Raw genomic sequence first — 17,269 nt, forward strand, 5'->3', positions numbered from 1 at the left:
GCTCGAGCCCCATGTTGGGTGAGGAGCTTACTTAAAAAACAAACAAACAAACAAAGCAACATAAGAGGTTGAGGAAATACACCTGAAAGAACAACAAGAAGAAAACAAAATGGAAACCACAAGTCAAAAAATAAAAGCAGAGGACCAGTTTCAGGGGGAAAAAAAATCCATAAATAGAGAAAACAGGAGAGAAGAAATCAGAAACAAAAGAATTTCTCAGCATAAGGCTCATAAGTTTCTAGTTAGAAAGGATGTACTCATCCCCAGAAATTTCAGAATACTGGAACAAAGAGACCTTCCCGCAAATTTCCGGAGAAAAAACAAGGGAATGGCATCTGGCTTCTCCATAGCTACCCAGGCTTCTGAAGTCCATGAGAAAATCACTTCTTGCTTATCAATCAAACACTACATAAAGGTACTTTCAGACATGCAAGATCCCCCAAATTATTTCTTTAGCACAAATTTTTTCAGAGACCATTAGAGGATTTGCTCTGTCAAGAGAGTAAACAAAGGAGGAGTGAGACACAGGATCGGGGAACAGAGACCCAACAGGGAGGTAAGGGAAGGGCCTAAGGTGGGCAGTGTGGATGGTGAGAGGCAGCAGTCTGTCTGAGCAGGCGGAGTGCTGGGAGAGACCTCATGGAGATGAGCTGCAGGCTGCCTGATGTGAGTGCCTCAGGAGGAGACTCACCGAACCTGAAGGGGCCCGGAGAGCTCCTACCATCAGTATGCAAAAGCACGGAGCCGACAGGAATCAAGACAAATATCAACTCCAGGGCAGGAAAGGAAAAACACTCATACTCTACTCCATGGGTCAGTTGTCTGTAGCATTTATGCAGTCAGAAGAACGTCGATGCTGACACTGTGACATGCACGGGACACCAGACGGATGGGAAGTGTTGACAGAAGTGTTAACTCCTCATTTTCCACAGTTAAAGCCCCAAACTTGAATATCAACAGGAGCAATATAAAAGTGTGATTCTGAGAGTGAATCAGCTGAAAGGACTGAAATGTTCATTTCTGGGAACAGGCAGGTGGATGACTGCTAGATTTCAGTGGCTTTTCTTTATTTTTTATTTTATTTTTTTCCCAGTGGCTTTTCTTTATACCACATGCATTAATAAAGGAGAAAATGAATTTAAAGTTATAGCCAAAACACTTCAGTTACTGAGGGAACAGTCTGTTCCGGGTAACATGACCCCAGGCTTGGCCCAGATGCACGTGTAGAGAACCCAACAAAATCACATACCTTTGACGCCTTTCCAGCTTTGAGGGACCGCACAAGTTCCCCCTGAGCAGCTATGCTGTTGAACAGTTCCAGCGGGGAGGCACACCCCTGCTCACCGTTGGGCATGTCTGCCATCTCTGGGACCTAGGTTTACAGCTGGCTAGGAGGTTGGAAGATTTGCTCCGTGGTCCAGACAAAACTGTGGGGGAGAAGGGGGAGAAGGGGATGGGGAAGGAGGGAGAGATTGATTAAGGAGCCACTGTAGCTATTTTACCTTTCCTGCTCTACTTAGTCCTTCGTCTTTCCAAAAAGGTTGGAGAGGAGTTATAATAAAAGGCATGGATAAAATAACATTAGTAAAAGTATAAGCAGAAATTTAGGGCCATGAAAAAGGAGAAAAGTGGACGAACAGATGCCCGCGATGAGGACTGAAGGAACTGCTAGGACTCACCACTGGCAGGACTCCTCCAGCTAAGACCAAGTGTGCCTCACCTAGCACCCAGCACCCAGGAAGGACTTGTGTCTGTGCACAAAGTACCAGAGTGCTTTAACAAACCTAAGTTCACCAGAACTAAAAACACTCAGCAAACTGCAATTTACTCTTTATCTTAATTGTACTGGGGATGAGTCCCACGCCCTTGCAGCCATAGCCAACGGGTCACTGAGCAAATGGCTTCCTCTGCTGGCCAGCTGCTCTGTTCTCAGGTTAAGCAAGGTCTGGGGTCAAGGACAAGATCATATCTAGGATGAGGGTAGGGCCTTATCTGTTCTGGGATCCAAATGAGGAAAAGAAGGATACATGGCCTGTCCATTCTACACGCTGTCCTACTTCACTGCAGCCCTTTGAAAAAGGTGTACCTGCACCTTTTATTAGTCGTTACTTTTAACCTTGAAAAAGGTGGGACACAGGGCAGGCCACCTGATGCTGCCTGGTGTAGAGATTGACCATAGTCAGTTCCCTCTTGGGTCAGTCACTTCCCTTTTTTGAGTGTCAGCTTCCTCATCTAGAAAGTGGCACAATCAGGAACCTCTTCAGCTACCTCAAGGGCTGCTATGAGAAGAAATGAGGAAAAACTAAAAGGCAGCATTCCGTAAACTGTAAAGCAAGATATAAATCCATTATGAGTATTATTTGTTAGGGTTCCAGGGCTTGGCCGAACCCCAGCTCCGTTTACAACTTGCCACTCGGCCCTGAACAAGAGGACAAGGACAATGGGCTGGGCCAGGGCAGCCAACCCCCAGCACCTCCACACCTGCTATTTTTCTGAACACCTTATACACATCCATTCACTGAAGTCTCACAGCAATCCTGTGAGAGAGATCTATTGTCTCCATTTCATAGATGAGCAAACTGAGGCACAGAGAGGTTACAGAACTTCCCCGAGATAACAGAAGTGGAAGGGGTGGGATATAAACTTAGGCAGCTACAGCTCACACTCTCGAATACCGTCCTACACGTTACTTAACTGTGAGGAGTCTCAGCCTCTCAACGGTAACGTGGGGCCGACGGTAACACTACCTGCAGGATTGCTGTGTGGATGGAGCATGATGGTTCAGGTAAATAACCAGCCCAGCACAGCACTGGCCCCACCAGGAGAGGTTCAATATGTGACTATTATGTCTTTAATTATTTAAATTTTTTCTATTAACTTTATGAACCAAAACCCCAAACCTGAGGGGTAATTTGTTTTGTTTTTTTTTTTTTTTTTTAAGTTAAACACTAGCCCTAACGTGGGGCTCGAACTTAGAACTCTGAGATCAAGAGTCGCATGTTCCACCAAGTGAGCTACCCAGGTGCTCCTGGGGTACTTTATTTTTATTATTTTGTTAAATGTTTAAGAAGGATATAAATTTTAACTAGACTTATCTTTATATAAATCAATGAGAGCATAATACCGAAACCAGGATGAGACAGTAAGCAGTTTCTTTTCCCTCCTGGCTGAGAATCACCTCAATTCCCAGAAAAGGGAAGCTGGGTGAAATAACTGCTTCAGATAACAAAGCTCACAGTTTAGGAAGGCCTGCAAGAAGGAATGCGGAACAACCTGACTAGCACTGGAGAGGAGAAACAAACACTCAGGCCCGCATCAAATTACAATCAAAGGATGAAAATTACTTCTAGCCACAAATGATCAAACATCACGTCCAGCTCCTTTACACACGATCCCAGATTTGTCCAACCGTCAAAGTTGGATGGCTTGGTATATGCTCTGCATTAGCAGATGAGAGGTGATGGCTCAGGGAAGTCAGAACGGCCCCGAGGTCCCACCGCCAGAGGAGCTAAGCCAGGATCCGACCCCAAAGTCCTCCGAAACCCTGTGTTCCCTCAGCATTCCAGCTGCTCCCCCTGCCCGGAATGTGATACTCTCTCTGCTGCTTGCACACTGCAGGTTATCTTACTAATTCAGACCTCAGCTCTTCTCTGCAGCCTTTCCTGGTTCCTGTACCTCTGCGGCCAAGCTGATGGCTGGGTCGTTGGTGGTCCCTGGGCATTCTGTTAGTAACTTGATGACAGCACTCATGTGGCATTTAGTTATTCATGTCTTCTCCACCAGACAAGAAAAGCAAACACTGGGTTTTACTCTTTTATGTGCCTCTAATGCCTGGTACACAGCAGTTTATCAACATTTACTGAATTAATCAATCTCATAAGTCACCCAGTTCAGGGTGCCTGGGCGGCTCAGTCGTTAAGCGTCTGCCTTCGGCTCAGGTCATGATCCCAGGGTCCTGGGATCAAGCCCCACATCGGGCTCCCTGCTCTGCGGGAAGCCTGCTTCTCCCTCTCCCACTCCCCCTGCTTGTGTTCCTGCTCTTGCTATGTCTCTCTCTGTCAAAAAAAATAAATAAAATCTTAAAAAAAAAAAAAAGTCACCCAGTTCAATATTCCCCCTAAAGTTTATACCCTCTCATGTTATCTTTGCAAGTGCTTATTCCAGTTTAAGGTAGATTTTCCCCATGTGGACTTTACACAGCCTCATTTTTAGCATTTTGCCACTGTGCTGAGCCTGCTGGGATTTGGGGAGGGCCAGGCTGGCCACATGGTGCCTTCTCCAGGTCTCACACCTCAAGTCTAGTTTTTTAACCCACTGCTAACATCTGCCTACCGTCTTGGTCGCTCTCTTTGGAACTCTCTTTTATCCCTGTCCTTCCAAAAGTGTAGTATCTGGCATACAAGGCAACGGGTGAAAGCAGTAAGGTTCTGAAGTCTGCGAGTAGGACCAAAAGCATTAGCCTTAAAAATTCCTAAAGAAAGGACCAGGTAGAATAACTGGGTATGCCCTGGACAGATAATCTCCCCCTGCAATGGAGCCGGTAACTGTAGAGGATCAGCTAGACGAATGGGGCCTGCACCTAGGGTCCATGTTGTAGGGAAAAATATGTTTTCCCAAAGCAGAATTCCGTTTGAAAGCACACGGGAGCTAAAGCTGATGAGGGAACAGCAGGTAAGGTCTCCTCACTCTCATGATCATGAGGCAAACACTGCATGGGAACCACCCACATGATAAATTTTGTGTGCATGTGTGTATGTGTATGTGATGCAACCTCTTGAAAGACAAGAAAACAGGGGCACCTGGGTGGCTCAGATGGTTAAGCATCTGCCTTCGGCTCGGGTCATGATCTCGGTGTCCTGGGATCAAGCCCTGCGTCGGCCTCCCTGCTCAGGGGGAGCCTGCTTCTCCCCCTCCCCTTCCCCCTGCTTCTGTTCCCTCTCTCGCTGTGTCTGTCAAATAAATAAATAAAATCTTAAAAAAAAAAAAGACAGGAAAACATAACAGAATCTCTTAGTTCACAGGCCCATCCATTTACCCCCGTTTCGTGTGTCTGCTCTCCTTTTTCCTCGCGTCTAGTCGACATGCTCCTTTATTTTTTGTTAACTTTTAGAATGAAATTTAACTTCAGAAGTTTTTAACCCAGAGTTCAGCATGTCTGAAATGACATCAACAGTTTGCATACACACTGGTATGTGCACGGTTCTAAGCAGAGTATCCAGGTTACTTTTCCAAAGGGGTCCGAGATGCAAAAACTCTATGAACGACTGTCTTAGTGTTTACCGCATAAAGGGCAAATAGAGCTTTGAATCTTTGTTAGGAGAGCTGTTTTATCTATTTAACAAATAGTAAAATCTAAAACAAAGAAACAAAGCTGTAATCTATGGAGTTAACTATCATCTCTGAAAAAAGTATTGGGAGTTAGAGCAAAACTTCATAATCCATGGCAGATCCTAATGCACCTTTAAGGAGAAAGCTAAAAAGCTCTTAAAAATTACTTCTCAATTCCTCTTTTTAAAGATCTTGAATCTTGTGCTCATTTTGAAGGGTTTCATTGTTCTGGAAGAGCATAACAGGCACTTGAAGAAACTGGGTGGTTTCGGGATGGGGAAGAGAAAGAATTATAGAACCATTTAACAGAACACGACAATGACTTGGGCCATCCTGAAATCATCTCACAGATCAGAATACACTGGTCTACAATTTGGGGAAAGGGGGCATAAACAGCCAATCCTAGAGCAGCTGGGAAGAGCATTGTTTCTGGATGCCTGGAGTACCACCAGGAGGTGGGATACCGTCTTTCACGTCCAGGCCCCACAGCATGCGTGACAATGTCTTTGGATGGTCAAGTCCCCAGAAGACAAGAAAACGACCTCTGTGGAGCAAGGAGTCCTTTAACACTTCAAACCTTGGGACAGGTTACGTCCACCTTTTCTTTGTTAAACACTGAAAAGAAAGGTTATTTTTCCCTTCAAATAATAAAATCCATGTTACCTTAAAAGGCGAAGAAGACACGAACTTCTATGAAGCCAGGCCTAAGATACTCTTGCGTATGACAATGAGAAAGCTAACACGTTAGGATGCTGAGTATATGAGGAGGCCTCATCAGTGAAACCTGTGCGTGAGAGCCACCCCGAAGGTGCTGCAAGATGAGCTGTAGGGCCAAAAAGGCAACTGCTCACCGAGTATCTCCATTCCCTTTGGAAGCTGTGAACCACCTGAGCTTCGGGTCAACGGGATGAAATACAATGCACAAGAGCCTGATTCTAAGAGAGACAACCCCTTGCCCCCCAAACCAAGGTTTTCAGTGCTTTGGTAAAAGGCTGGTAAAAATTCCAACGAGCTCTAAGCCTCGTGAAGATGGGAATACATACCCAGGATGTGGGACGCACTGCAGACGTGGCCACTGGTCACGCTGGGCAGCTGAGTGGCTGAGACTGCCCCGAGCAGCCAGAGGTCTTCTTTTATAGTCTTCCCCTGTTTCTTTCAGTTTCTTTTTTAGAAAAAGGTCTTCTCTCCTTTTTCCTGTTTACCCTACTCTTCAGCTGTTTGCACGTAGGGATTTTTTATAAATTACTTAGTTTCTCAGAAACACTTGAGATTCTTGACCAACCTCCTTGGTGAGGCTGTCCAATCAGGGGTGGGTTGGGTGGGGGTGGGGGGGACGGGTGGAGACCGAGCCATTAGCCGGTCGTTGCATCAGCCACCCCATACCCCAGATTGGCCTCCATGTAACCTCTCCACCCTCTTCCCGTTCCCCACCCTCCGCATTAGTGTGAGTAACTGTTTACGCGTAGTCGTGGGAGGGCGGAAAGGCGGCTGTGAACTCCCCGCAGCTGCTCCCCGAGGCAGCGCAATGCAGTGGGAAGAGCAGGAGTTCTGGGGTCGGACGGACCTAGCTTTCAATCCCAGCTTGGGCATTTTCTCGTGTCAAGACCTTGGGCAAGTGCCATTACCTCTCTGCTTCATCCTCAGGTTCCTCATCTGTGAAATGGGCATAAAGCAGCCTCCTAACTTTACCGCGGAGGGAACTGAGTGCGATACTATAGGCAAAGCCCCCAGCACGTGGCACACACGCGTTCAAAGTGGGGGCCTCTCGCCTTGGGGGAGGGGAAGAAGGAGGGGACGAGGAAGGGTCGGTGCCGGCGGGAGTGGGCGACAGACGGGGACGCGGGCGCTCGGAGGAAGGGGGCGAGGGGCGCCGTGACAGCCTCCACGCCCCTCGTGGTGCCAGAACCCGGCGGGCAGCGAGCCGGGCTCTGAGGAGGATACTCCGGGCCCTCGCCTGGAGGCGGCGGCGGAAGAGCCAGGTCATCCGGCGCCGCCCCGGCCTCCCGCCCTCCCTCATCCCCTCACTTACCGGCCCAGCCGGGCCCTTCAGCGCCGCCGGCTCAGCTACGGGCGGCCTCCTGGGCGTCCGTGGAAACTCCCTCCGGCCGGAACAACTTCCGGCCCGGCTACCCCATCATTGGCTGTTCGCGTGGGGGCGGGGCGGAGGCCGCGGATGATTGGTTGGAGGCCCCGGAACCAGCGGAACGCACCTGGGGTGCGGAGTGCAGACCGGACGGCCTTCGGCAGGACCGAGCGCTTCCGGTGCGTGTGGTGAGCCGCGGGCCCGTGGGCGGGAGGGGGCTGAGACCGGGCGGTGGCGGCGGCGGCGGCGGCGGCGGGGCGGCCCGAGCGCTCCGCGCCCCTCAGCGCGGGCCATTCACCGTCCTTCGCCCGTCCTTCATCGCCGCTGCCCTCCGGACGCGCAGAGCTCTGGGCCCGCCCTACCTGCAGCTCTTGACAGCTCGGCTAACTTCTCTTCATCCTTCAAAACCCGTCCCTGGTCGTGTCTTCTTGGTTGCCTTCCTCAGTCTGCGGTCTCCGGCGCAGGGTCCGTGTTTTGTGTTTAATCTCTGTGCACACCAGACCCAGCATGAGGCTTGGCACAGAGTAGGTAATCAGGACGTGTTGCTGAATGACAGTATTCCGTTTCTTTTACTTTCTGGGTGCCCCCCCCAGGCTGCATTTCACAAATATTTCTAGACGCTGGGGCTCAAACAGTGAACAGAACACGGGCAGTCCTGTCGTCGTGGAGCTGACTGCTGGTGACGCGCCGCGCCGCTCCCGCGTTCCGCGCTCGTTTCTGCGGCGCCCTCACCTCCTCCTCTTGGTTGGGTCCCCGCCCCCACCATGAAGAATTTTCCTTCCCCCCCATTTGCCTTAGAAACATAAAAGGCAGCAAACACTTTCCCCCTGAAGTTTCCATTGTTCCCGGGCGCTCCCACTCTTCTCCATCTTTTGCCCGTTTTCCTCGAGTCACCCTTGCCGCCGCCTCTCTGGCCCCGTTTGATTAGTTTTGTCGGTGTCCTTCTCCAGGGCTTCTCACCCCTCTGCTCCCTCCCCTCCTCCCCAGCGGTGCCCACAGGTCCCTGTGAAACTGCAGCCGAGCTGACCGCCACCTCTCCTCGCCTCTGCTTTACTCTTCTCCGTAGGATGTCTTACTCCCTGACGCCCGGTGTTTCACTTGACTGTGGTCTGTCTCTCCCGCTGCATGTGAGCGTGGGGAACGCAGGCCATCGTTGACTGTGTGGCTTGCCGCGGTGTTCCTGGCGCCTGCTGTGGGGCTTGGTGAGTAGCCCATCAGTGCTGAATAAACCAGTGAAATGCACAGGAAGCAGGTGGTACGCGGAGCCCTGCCATCCACCCTCCTGCATTCATTCAGTCCTCGCTGCCTTTCCTTGTTAGGAAGTGGGCTCATGGGCCCCCATCCTCCTGCTCTCTGATGTTTTGCTGTAGACCTCTTTTTTTTTTTAAGATTTATTTTATTTATTTATTTGAGAGAAAGAGAGGGAGAGAGAGAGCTTGCAGGAGGGGAGGGGAGGGAGAGGATCTCAAGCAGACTCCGCGCTGAACGCGGAGCCTGACGCAGGGCTCGATTTCACAACCCTGAGATCAGGACCCGAGCCGAAATCAAGTCAGATGCCCAACTGACTGAGCCACCGAGGCACCCCGCCGTAGACCTCTTTTTAAATTCTGGCCATTGGCCTCTCTTTTGAGTCAAGTGCTGCAGACAACTAGGTGGGTGGGAATCCATCTTAATGGCTGAGCACAGACAGACACCCTGGTGGGGGGAACCTGGTGGGTTCCCTGTGACAGGAAGGAATGGCATGCTGTGGGGCATGGTGCTGTGTACAGGAGTTGAGACAGGTGAGATGTCTGAGCAGGACCAGGCTAAGTATTTAGAGAACAGAAATGCCACACTGTTTGCAGAGCACAGTCTGCTAGTTTATAATTAGTCCATTATATAAGTTTTATTTAGAGGATGGCTTTGTGTATGGAAGGTGTTACCTGCCTAGATTAGGCTGCGGGGGAGGGGTGGTGGTGGGATTTTTGGAGGAGGGAGACTACATTTGTTGAATGATGATGTAATGTGTTAAGCAATGGAGCCCTTCAGGCGATGGGTACCCTTTGGGGAAAGGTGTGGACGGGGTGAAGTGGTTGGATTCCAGGGGATGCGAAACCCACTCTCTAGGGAAAGAGCTGGGTGATAGGCTGAGTGGCTTAACAAGGGACCCAGAGGGAGTCTCTGGTGCTGACCTGACCCCACATACGTGGAGGAGGGGCTCTGTGGTACGCTAAGGTAGGGCACCTGGGGCATCTCAGAACTTGGTGTGTGGCTATTAGTGCTGCTCCAGCACGCCCTCTGCTGCCCGGGATGTGCTGGGCATCCTCGTTTTCCTCCTGACTGTACTTCCTCTTCAGAGCACGGGCTTGAACTGCAGACTGAAGGACTTTCCAGAAACTAGTTGGCAGCAATTTATCGTGTATGATGGTTCAGAATTTCAGGAAGAATTTTTTAGAAAGAGGAAATTCACTGCTCTGTGTGTGTTTGGGGTGAAACTGGCAGATTTGGACCGTACCTTCAGAATTGGGGGGACTGGTGCCTCGAATGCCGTGGTCTTGTGTTGTGGGTCTGTCTCCCCAACTGGCTTATGGTTGAGATGGGATATCTAGGCAGGGGGTAAAGGAGGCACTGGAACCCAAGGGGAGGGTGAAGGTAAGGGTGGGTTCTGGACATCTTTCCATTTTAGTATTTTCAGACCTACCCTCAAAGGCCTAAATTGACCTTCCAAAAGGCATCTTTAAAATCCTGAATCTTTCTGTCCAGGCATCCAGTCTCCATTTAGCGAGGTCCTTTTCTTATGTCTTTCAATAAAATTTTAGTTTTCTTCTTACAGATCTTGCTAAGTTTTTGTTTAAATTATTCACAGATATCCCATAGCCTTCATTTAAGAAAATTAAGTCTTCTAATTATGCCTGGTGTATAGAAAAGTCCTCATTTTTTAATGTTTATTCTTAGAGTTTTCCAATCGTGGATTTGCTGGGTGGCATGTTTTCTTTTAATTACACACGGTGGTAAGTATTCTTCCATGCGTATTTTCTGACACTTGACTTTGTTTGGTCTCAGGTAGTTTGTCCTCGAAGGACTGCAAGAAACTGTGTCTTCAATGGCTTCATTGGTGGCTTATGATGACTCGGAGTCAGAGGCTGAGACTGAGTCCGTGGGAAGTATTCATGCTGTCAGCCAGATGAAAGACACCTCTGATGTGGTCAAACCTCCTGGGCAGGATTTTGCATCTGAAGCCCCAGGTGTGACGGAGGGGGCAGCACTGCCCACAAAGCATGGTTCTTGTGAAGACCCTGCTGGCCATTGTCTCCCACTGGTTCGGCTCTGGAGAAGTGACCCAGGATCTTGTCCCAGCCAGAGGCTACAGTGGCCCAGGACGGAGCCTGATGTCACCTTCCCCACAGATAAGCCTCCTCGACCTTCCCTGTGGACCAGCCACACTCCAGCTGGCCATGTGCCCCTGGCAGCTGCCCGCTTTAGGCAGGTGAAACTCTCCTGGGGAACTTACAACTCCCCTGAACCATCCTTCTGTGCCCAAACCAAATCTGAAACCCCAGGTAAAAATGGCAATTCCCTTCAGAGGAAAAGGTGTGAGGACTGTATCGTGCCCTACACCCCGAAAAGACTACGACAGTCACAGGCATTAAGCACAGAAACTGGCAAGAATAAAGATGTGGAGGCCCAGGGTCCATCTGCAGGGCGTGCCCCGGCCCCTCTCTGTGTGGCCCCCAGAGTGTCCGAGTTTATTCAGCCATATTTGGACAGTCAGTATAAAGAAACCACGATTCCCAGGAAAGTGCTCTTCCACCTGAGAAGCCACAGGGGCCCTGTCAACAGCATTCAGTGGTGTCCAGTCTTTGCTAAGAGCCACATGCTTCTCTCCGTTTCCATGGATAAAACCTTCAAGGTAAGACTTGAGTGAGGCTGCCTTTTCAGGGACTCTTAGAAGTAAACTGCTGGGGTGTTTTGTTTTTCACAACAGTGAGGTGGGGGTGCTGAACATCTCTGTTTGGGAATTTCTGTAATTCTCCCTGTTGCATTCAGGAGTGTGTTCTCAGTGACCCCCCCGGACTGTTGGTCCATTCTGTCCCCTCCCTGCTGACGCTGCCTTGCTTAGGCCACCAGAGAATGCTAGTCTTTATCCCTCATGGGGGCACTGAGGACATGCAGACACACTGGAGCCCTGGGGGATGAGGTCATTGAGTGAGGGCAGTCAGAGGGAGAGGAAAGCAGGCTCAGGACAAATCCTGGGCCCCTGTGAGCCACGTGGAGTGTTGAGCCACGCCAGCTCTGTGCCGGGCTCTGTGTTGGATGCCAGGCGAGCAGAGGTAGACAGACCTGGTCCCTGGCTTCAGGGCATGCGGTGTGGTAGGGGCTGTGGACAAGTGGAGAGGCTCTCATAGCCCTGGGCTCAGGAACCGTGAACCCACTGGGAGGGACAGCAGCCCAGGCTGGAAGGGCTCGGTGAAGTCTTCCAGAAGGAGGGGAAGGTTCACTTGGTGCAGGGGGTGAGATGGGGCGGAAGGATGTTCTTGGCCATAAGCATGGGAAATGCTGAGGGGCCTGATGGGGGGTGAGGGGCCCAAGGCTGCGGAAATAGGCAGGGCCCAGACCAGGAATGACTGTGGATGCCCTGTGGAGGACTTCCGGTTTATACAGAAACTCTTTTCATTGTTGCTTATTTATTTTAAAAGCTGAAGTCATACAGACTTGGAGTAAGCAGTCCCCAGGTGCACAGGGGTGTCGCGTAGCGTGTGTGTCACACCTCCTGTAACCTGTCCCCAGCCCTTCGGGCTATACTCTGTCCCTCCTCCTCACTCTCCTCAGCACCTAGCAACTCACCTGTATGTAGTAGGTGCCAAGTCAACGCAAGCTGAACCAAAGCTTCCTGGAAAGAACGTGGCTTTGGAGTCGAAGGGACGTGGCTGAGATCCAGCTTTGCCGTGGAGCGGCTGGTTAGCTGGCCCCACTCCGAGTCTGGTGTCTCATCTGTAAAGGGCATAATTGTAGTCATGTGAGAAAAACGCTTACAGAACCCCAGCACAGAGCTAGGTACCCCACAGGTGCTCGGTAAATGTCAGCTTCCTCCGTCTGTTTTCCTTACAGTTCTGGAACTATCCTGCCCCGGACATTGTATTTGCAAGTTATGTTTTGGGCTTTTCTCCTAGGAGGTATTTTCTGAAATGAAGAGAGGTAGCCTAAATACAGTGAAGGCTTTGAAATGAGCTAAACTATTGGGTATCATTTTTAAGTGGCCAATTTGAGTCCTGAATCGACTTGTCTGTGTTCTCTTCTGGCAAGGTTAATGGAGTTGTGCGGGGACAGTGCCATGTTCCACCTTTAGTGTGGAGCCCGGGGATTTGCACGCTGGGCTTCGGTGAGGGTGGGGGCTCAGGTCTGCTCAGGAGGCTTCTGGTGTCCATGGTGTGCACTGAAACATGCGTGGTTCAACCCCACAGTGCTGGGGCTTCTCCGCGCTCCTTCCTGAGTCTGCGCCCGTGGAGGGCCGAGTGGGGCCTGGGCCCTTGGGTCAGGAGCACGTCTGGAGGGTTTCTGGTGGGCCCGTGTGGGGCCTGTGTAGTGCCAGGCCGTGTCTGGCTGGCCCTGGATGTGGGCTGGAGTTAGAGTGATCTGGGCCTCGGGGTCTGGCTTCATCCCCAACAGCTTTGTGACCGTGGGCAAGACACTTAACCTCTCAGATTCTGTTTCCTCCCCGATAAAACAAGCTGATGAGGCCTACGGTTGGCACTTCTCAGGTGGGACAAGTGCCCAGGCGTGTGTGTCTGAAGCACCCAGTCTAATGCCAGGCACGTGTTTTTGTGGGGGGTAGTGTGGTTACAGGTGGGCCACCTGAGGGGCATGGGCAGCACCTTTCTAGGGCCCTGCAGGGAGAGGGCCATCTGGGAGATGCTGGCAGCACAGGCTGGAGGAGGAGGCAGCTTGCCAGGAGATGTCAAAGGACAGGCTGGGTTGCTGTGGGCAGAGACAGGTGGAGGGACGTAGGGCAGCAGGTATGCCCTAGTGGATGCCTGCCACCTGCCCGCCATCTGCAGGGTCGCGTCTCCTGATGGCGAGGGGCAGGCTGGGAGCCCTGTGAGGACTGGTTTGCACCCAGCATCAGGGAGGTGCTCTGTGGGCCCTGCTTGGATCACTTTTGCCCGCCAAGTTTAGGTTTCCTAAGCAGGGGCATCCCCGCTGTAGTATAGTTTTTAAACAGAGCACGTCTGAGTGAAGCCATTGATTTGGGTGTTGTGTGTCGTGTAGTGGGTGTTTGTGGAGTAGATGAGTGTGCTAGGTGCTATGTACTGGGGATGCGTGGACGTATCCTTGGAGGGGACCCTGCATCAGCCAACTAGCTGTGACACCTTGTGACCAGAAGGGGGCGCAGTTGGCCCAGCTTGGGAAGCTGCTCAGGCAGAAGGACTGCGTAGGAAAGCCTTGCCTGGAGTGATTCACCGAGACCTGGGTCCTGGGCCGTTTGCTGTGGAACTGCCCTCAGTGGGGCCGGCTGCAGCTGCTGTGCCTGCCCTTCCGAGGAGGTGGTGTGTGTGCTGCAGGTGATGTGTGCACCGGCCTCTTGCTTGGCCTGGCAGCCTCCAGGGAGCCCTGTCCGCTTCACTGTCTGTCCCTCATGGCGAGGCTGCGGAGGTGGCATTGGAGGTGGTCCAGGGACAGGGCACGACTGCCGTCATGGCTGGCTGCTGGGGTCAGTGTCTCCTGACCTCCTTCTTCCTGTGGGGTCCTGAAAAAGCAGGGCTTTAATAAGCCATACATGCAAATGGTTGGGCCAGGATCCTCACTGCTCTAAGATATTTGACAGTTGGGACACCTGGGTGGCTCAGTTGGTTAAGCGTCTGCCTTCGGCTTAGGTCATGATCCCAGGGTCCTGGGATTGAGTCCCGCATTGGGCTCCCTGCTGAGCGGGGAGCCTGCTTCTCCCTCTGCTTCTCTCCCTGCTTGTGCTCAAGATCTTTGACAGTTTTCATTGACAGAGTTATTTGGCAAATTGATTTCGAGCACCTTTTCAGTGTGAAGAATGTGTGGCAGGGGCTGGAGGAGCCGGGATGGGCAAACTGATTGGGGACTAGGTGGGAGCAGGGCTGGGAACCGGGGAGGGAAGTCCTGGCTGAGGCCTTGGTTTCGCTGGGGCTTCAGGTGCATGTGTACCCTGGTGTGCAGGTGGCAGCCCCAGGCAGGATGGTGTTCTTTCCCCTCCCTGGGGTCAGAGGGTGGTGACGCGGCAGATCTTGGGGGCCTATGAGGTGGAGGGGGCAGTGGGAGGCTTGTGGATGCTGAGTCTGGAGTGAGTATGGGGCTGTGGGCGCCGGCAGGAGCCCTGGCTCCCTGTAGCCCAGTCCTGGGTAGAGAGCAGACGGTGCAGTGGGGAGAGAGCTAGAAGAGGTGGGTATGACAGGGCGCCCCCCCAACTCTGTGCTCCCTTCCTAGGATGCGTTTCCCCTTGTCTTTTGGTTAAACTCTGCCAGAGTGCCTTCTTGAGCCCCACTGCATCAGGAGGGAAGGAAGACCCTGGGGGCTGGGGTCACAGCACTTAGTTTGAATCCTCCCTCTGCGGCAGACTGGCTGTGTGATCTTGGGCAAATTACTTCCCCGAACCTCAGCCGGTGTATGTATGGTGGACACGACTGTGCCTGCCTGGCTGGGTTTTTGTGGAGAAGAACCAGTGTTGGATGTGGACTCTCTGGTGTGGTGCCTGGCACATAGTTGTCACTCACCGTGTGCTCACAGTTTGCTCTCCCCAGGAGTCTTGTCCCTTCCTTACCATGAAGTGGCCTCTCATTCTGCCTGTGTAGCCATGAACTGTATCTGCCACACCTTGTAGATTTTGAGCCTCTTGAGGATGGAAACTGTGCCAGACCCATTTTTGTATTTTCCGTAGCACCTGGCACAAAGTTTTGTACATGCTAAGTGATCAGTAAAGATTAAAAAAATTTTTTTTGGATTTTATTTCCAGCCTTTGGGAAAGGATGGTCTCTTACGTGCATAGATTTTATTTGCCACTAGGGGGCACAGTAAGACTTAATATAAGCTCACTCAAGCTTCTAGAATGTGAGAGAATCCTTGATTCAAGGTAACATTTACTGAAATATGATTTCTTTTCTGATCAAGAGAAAAACAACACAATCCATCTGATTAATCTAAAGAGCGTGAAGTGCCAGTTCCTTCATCTCCTTAAAATGTAGCTTTGGAATTCATAAATTTCAATTGGGTATATTACAGTGGAAAGATACTTATTTTAATATGTTCTAAATGTTCTGTGAGCTGTAAAATATGCTTATATTAGTTTTGAAAAATTTACAGCTGGAGAAATTAAGTAAAATAAAACAATGACTCATAACTCTGCACTGATGCTCTGTTTTCTTTCCTGATGATCCCTTCATGCCCCTGTCTGTAGCACGCATCTGTTTCTCACAGTTGTAATCCCAGCACGGATACCCTTTTATCTACTCTTTTCATTTCCCTGTGTCCTCATTTGGCTCAACACGTTTGAATACCCACTGCACGTAAAGGTAGGATTCAGACTTTGAAGCCCTTGGAAAAACCACAGACGTGGCCTCCTTCAACCAAACTCAGGCGGCCCTTACCACCGGCCCTGGGTGCAGAGCCCTCTGCGAGGCACCGGGCACATTCTCACAAGCATCCGACGTGTTTCCTGCTTCCAGGGACCACGGTCCATGCATCAGAACTCAGAGTTCTGAAACACAGAAGGATTTTAAATAAAATGTATGAATGAGGTGCTATGGAAATCATTTGTTTTACAAAATGGTTTGCTTTAGGAATTCTTTCAATAACAGTCTTCCTTATAATACTTAAAAAAGAAAAACCTTTTCATTTTTGATCATGAATGTAATAAAAGCTTATTGTGAAGAACTTTGAAGATGCAGAGAATATGAAGACTGAAGGAGAAAACAAACTGTTGGTAATCCTAACCCTGAGTCAGTGTTTCACTAACACTGGGGGTCGTTCCTGGTTTGGACCCCCCCACCCCCATTCCCATGTGTTCACAGAATCGGGCTCCCTGCAGAGTGTGTGCACGTTTGATTCTGCTCCCCCCACCCCCCATCTTTTGTGCTGTTTGTAAGGGGCGTTGTTCTACCTTATTAAAAACTTTCCCCAAATGTATTTTTATGACTGTCTCAAATTCAAGACTTTGCTTTGTCATTTCTGTGTTGTTTCCTATCATCACCTGCTTTTGTTTTTGAAATGGCCAGTATTTGAGCGAACATGGCTATACATAAATGTCTTTTCTGCTGCCCTGGTGTGGTAAGATGGGCTTTGATTTACACCCAGGCTTGAGCTAAAGGTTTTCTGTCTGGTGAGTGGAACCTAAATAGATTGGCAAAGCATCAGTGCTATTGTTATATGAGACCCTTGGGTTCCTATTCCATATCTGCTGCTTGGTAGCTGTGTGGCTTTGGGAAAATCACTTTGCCTCTCTGATTCCCTGGTTTTCTCATTGGTAAAATGGGTATAATGGCTGCTTATGAGGGTTGTTTCTATGTAGAAGAAATGAGAAGATGAAGCACAGTGCATAGCATATGGGAGGGGTCGAGAAACATGTTCCTAATTCCCTTGTTCTTTTATTGATTAAACAATTAGAAAAAAGATGAGTCACCCAGAATCCTTCAACTTAATGTAACTCTTGTTTTTGTGAATCTTTTAATAATCTGTCTACAGATACATGTTTTCCCAAGTGTTCAATGTCAGTACTCCTGAGATAGATACTTTTAAAATTTAAGAAGTTTTTGGGTTTGTTTGTACTGAGCTGTTTACCTGCTGCCTTTTCATGAACTGCACATTTATTTGGAAGGCATGTACTGGGGGGCTGGGGTCTGTGTCTCTAAACTGATCACATTT

General features: G+C 50.3%; 2 protein-coding genes across 10 annotated transcripts in view; one reads left to right on the forward strand and one right to left on the reverse strand.

Moving 5' to 3' along the window:
* The window catches only part of WARS1 (tryptophanyl-tRNA synthetase 1), a 31,384-nt gene extending 23,905 nt beyond the window's left edge, over window positions 1-7,479 (reverse strand). For 2 of the 3 annotated variants that reach the window (XM_078054225.1, XM_036100036.2), the window contains exons 1-2: window positions 7,358-7,479; window positions 1,250-1,427 (exon numbers count right to left, since the gene is read on the reverse strand). In XM_078054225.1, coding sequence (XP_077910351.1) covers window positions 1,250-1,363 — 114 coding nt within the window. In that variant the 5' untranslated portion in view covers window positions 1,364-1,427; window positions 7,358-7,479. Of the gene's footprint in view, window positions 1-1,249; window positions 1,428-6,371; window positions 6,543-7,357 lie in introns of those variants that run through there. The other variant, XM_078054226.1, reaches the window with a different exon arrangement.
* WDR25 (WD repeat domain 25) overlaps window positions 7,430-17,269 on the forward strand; it is a 139,745-nt gene continuing 129,905 nt past the window's right edge. The window contains exons 1-3 of one of the 7 annotated variants that reach the window (XM_036100030.2): window positions 7,572-7,590; window positions 8,478-8,613; window positions 10,454-11,300. In XM_036100030.2, coding sequence (XP_035955923.1) covers window positions 10,494-11,300 — 807 coding nt within the window. In that variant the 5' untranslated portion in view covers window positions 7,572-7,590; window positions 8,478-8,613; window positions 10,454-10,493. Of the gene's footprint in view, window positions 7,591-7,640; window positions 8,614-10,453; window positions 11,301-17,269 lie in introns of those variants that run through there. The other 6 variants (XM_036100027.2, XM_078054224.1, XM_036100035.2 and 3 more) reach the window with 6 other exon arrangements.

This window comes from Halichoerus grypus, chromosome 8 (assembly GCF_964656455.1).
Source record: "Halichoerus grypus chromosome 8, mHalGry1.hap1.1, whole genome shotgun sequence".
In the NCBI taxonomy this organism is placed as follows: domain Eukaryota; kingdom Metazoa; phylum Chordata; class Mammalia; order Carnivora; family Phocidae; genus Halichoerus; species Halichoerus grypus.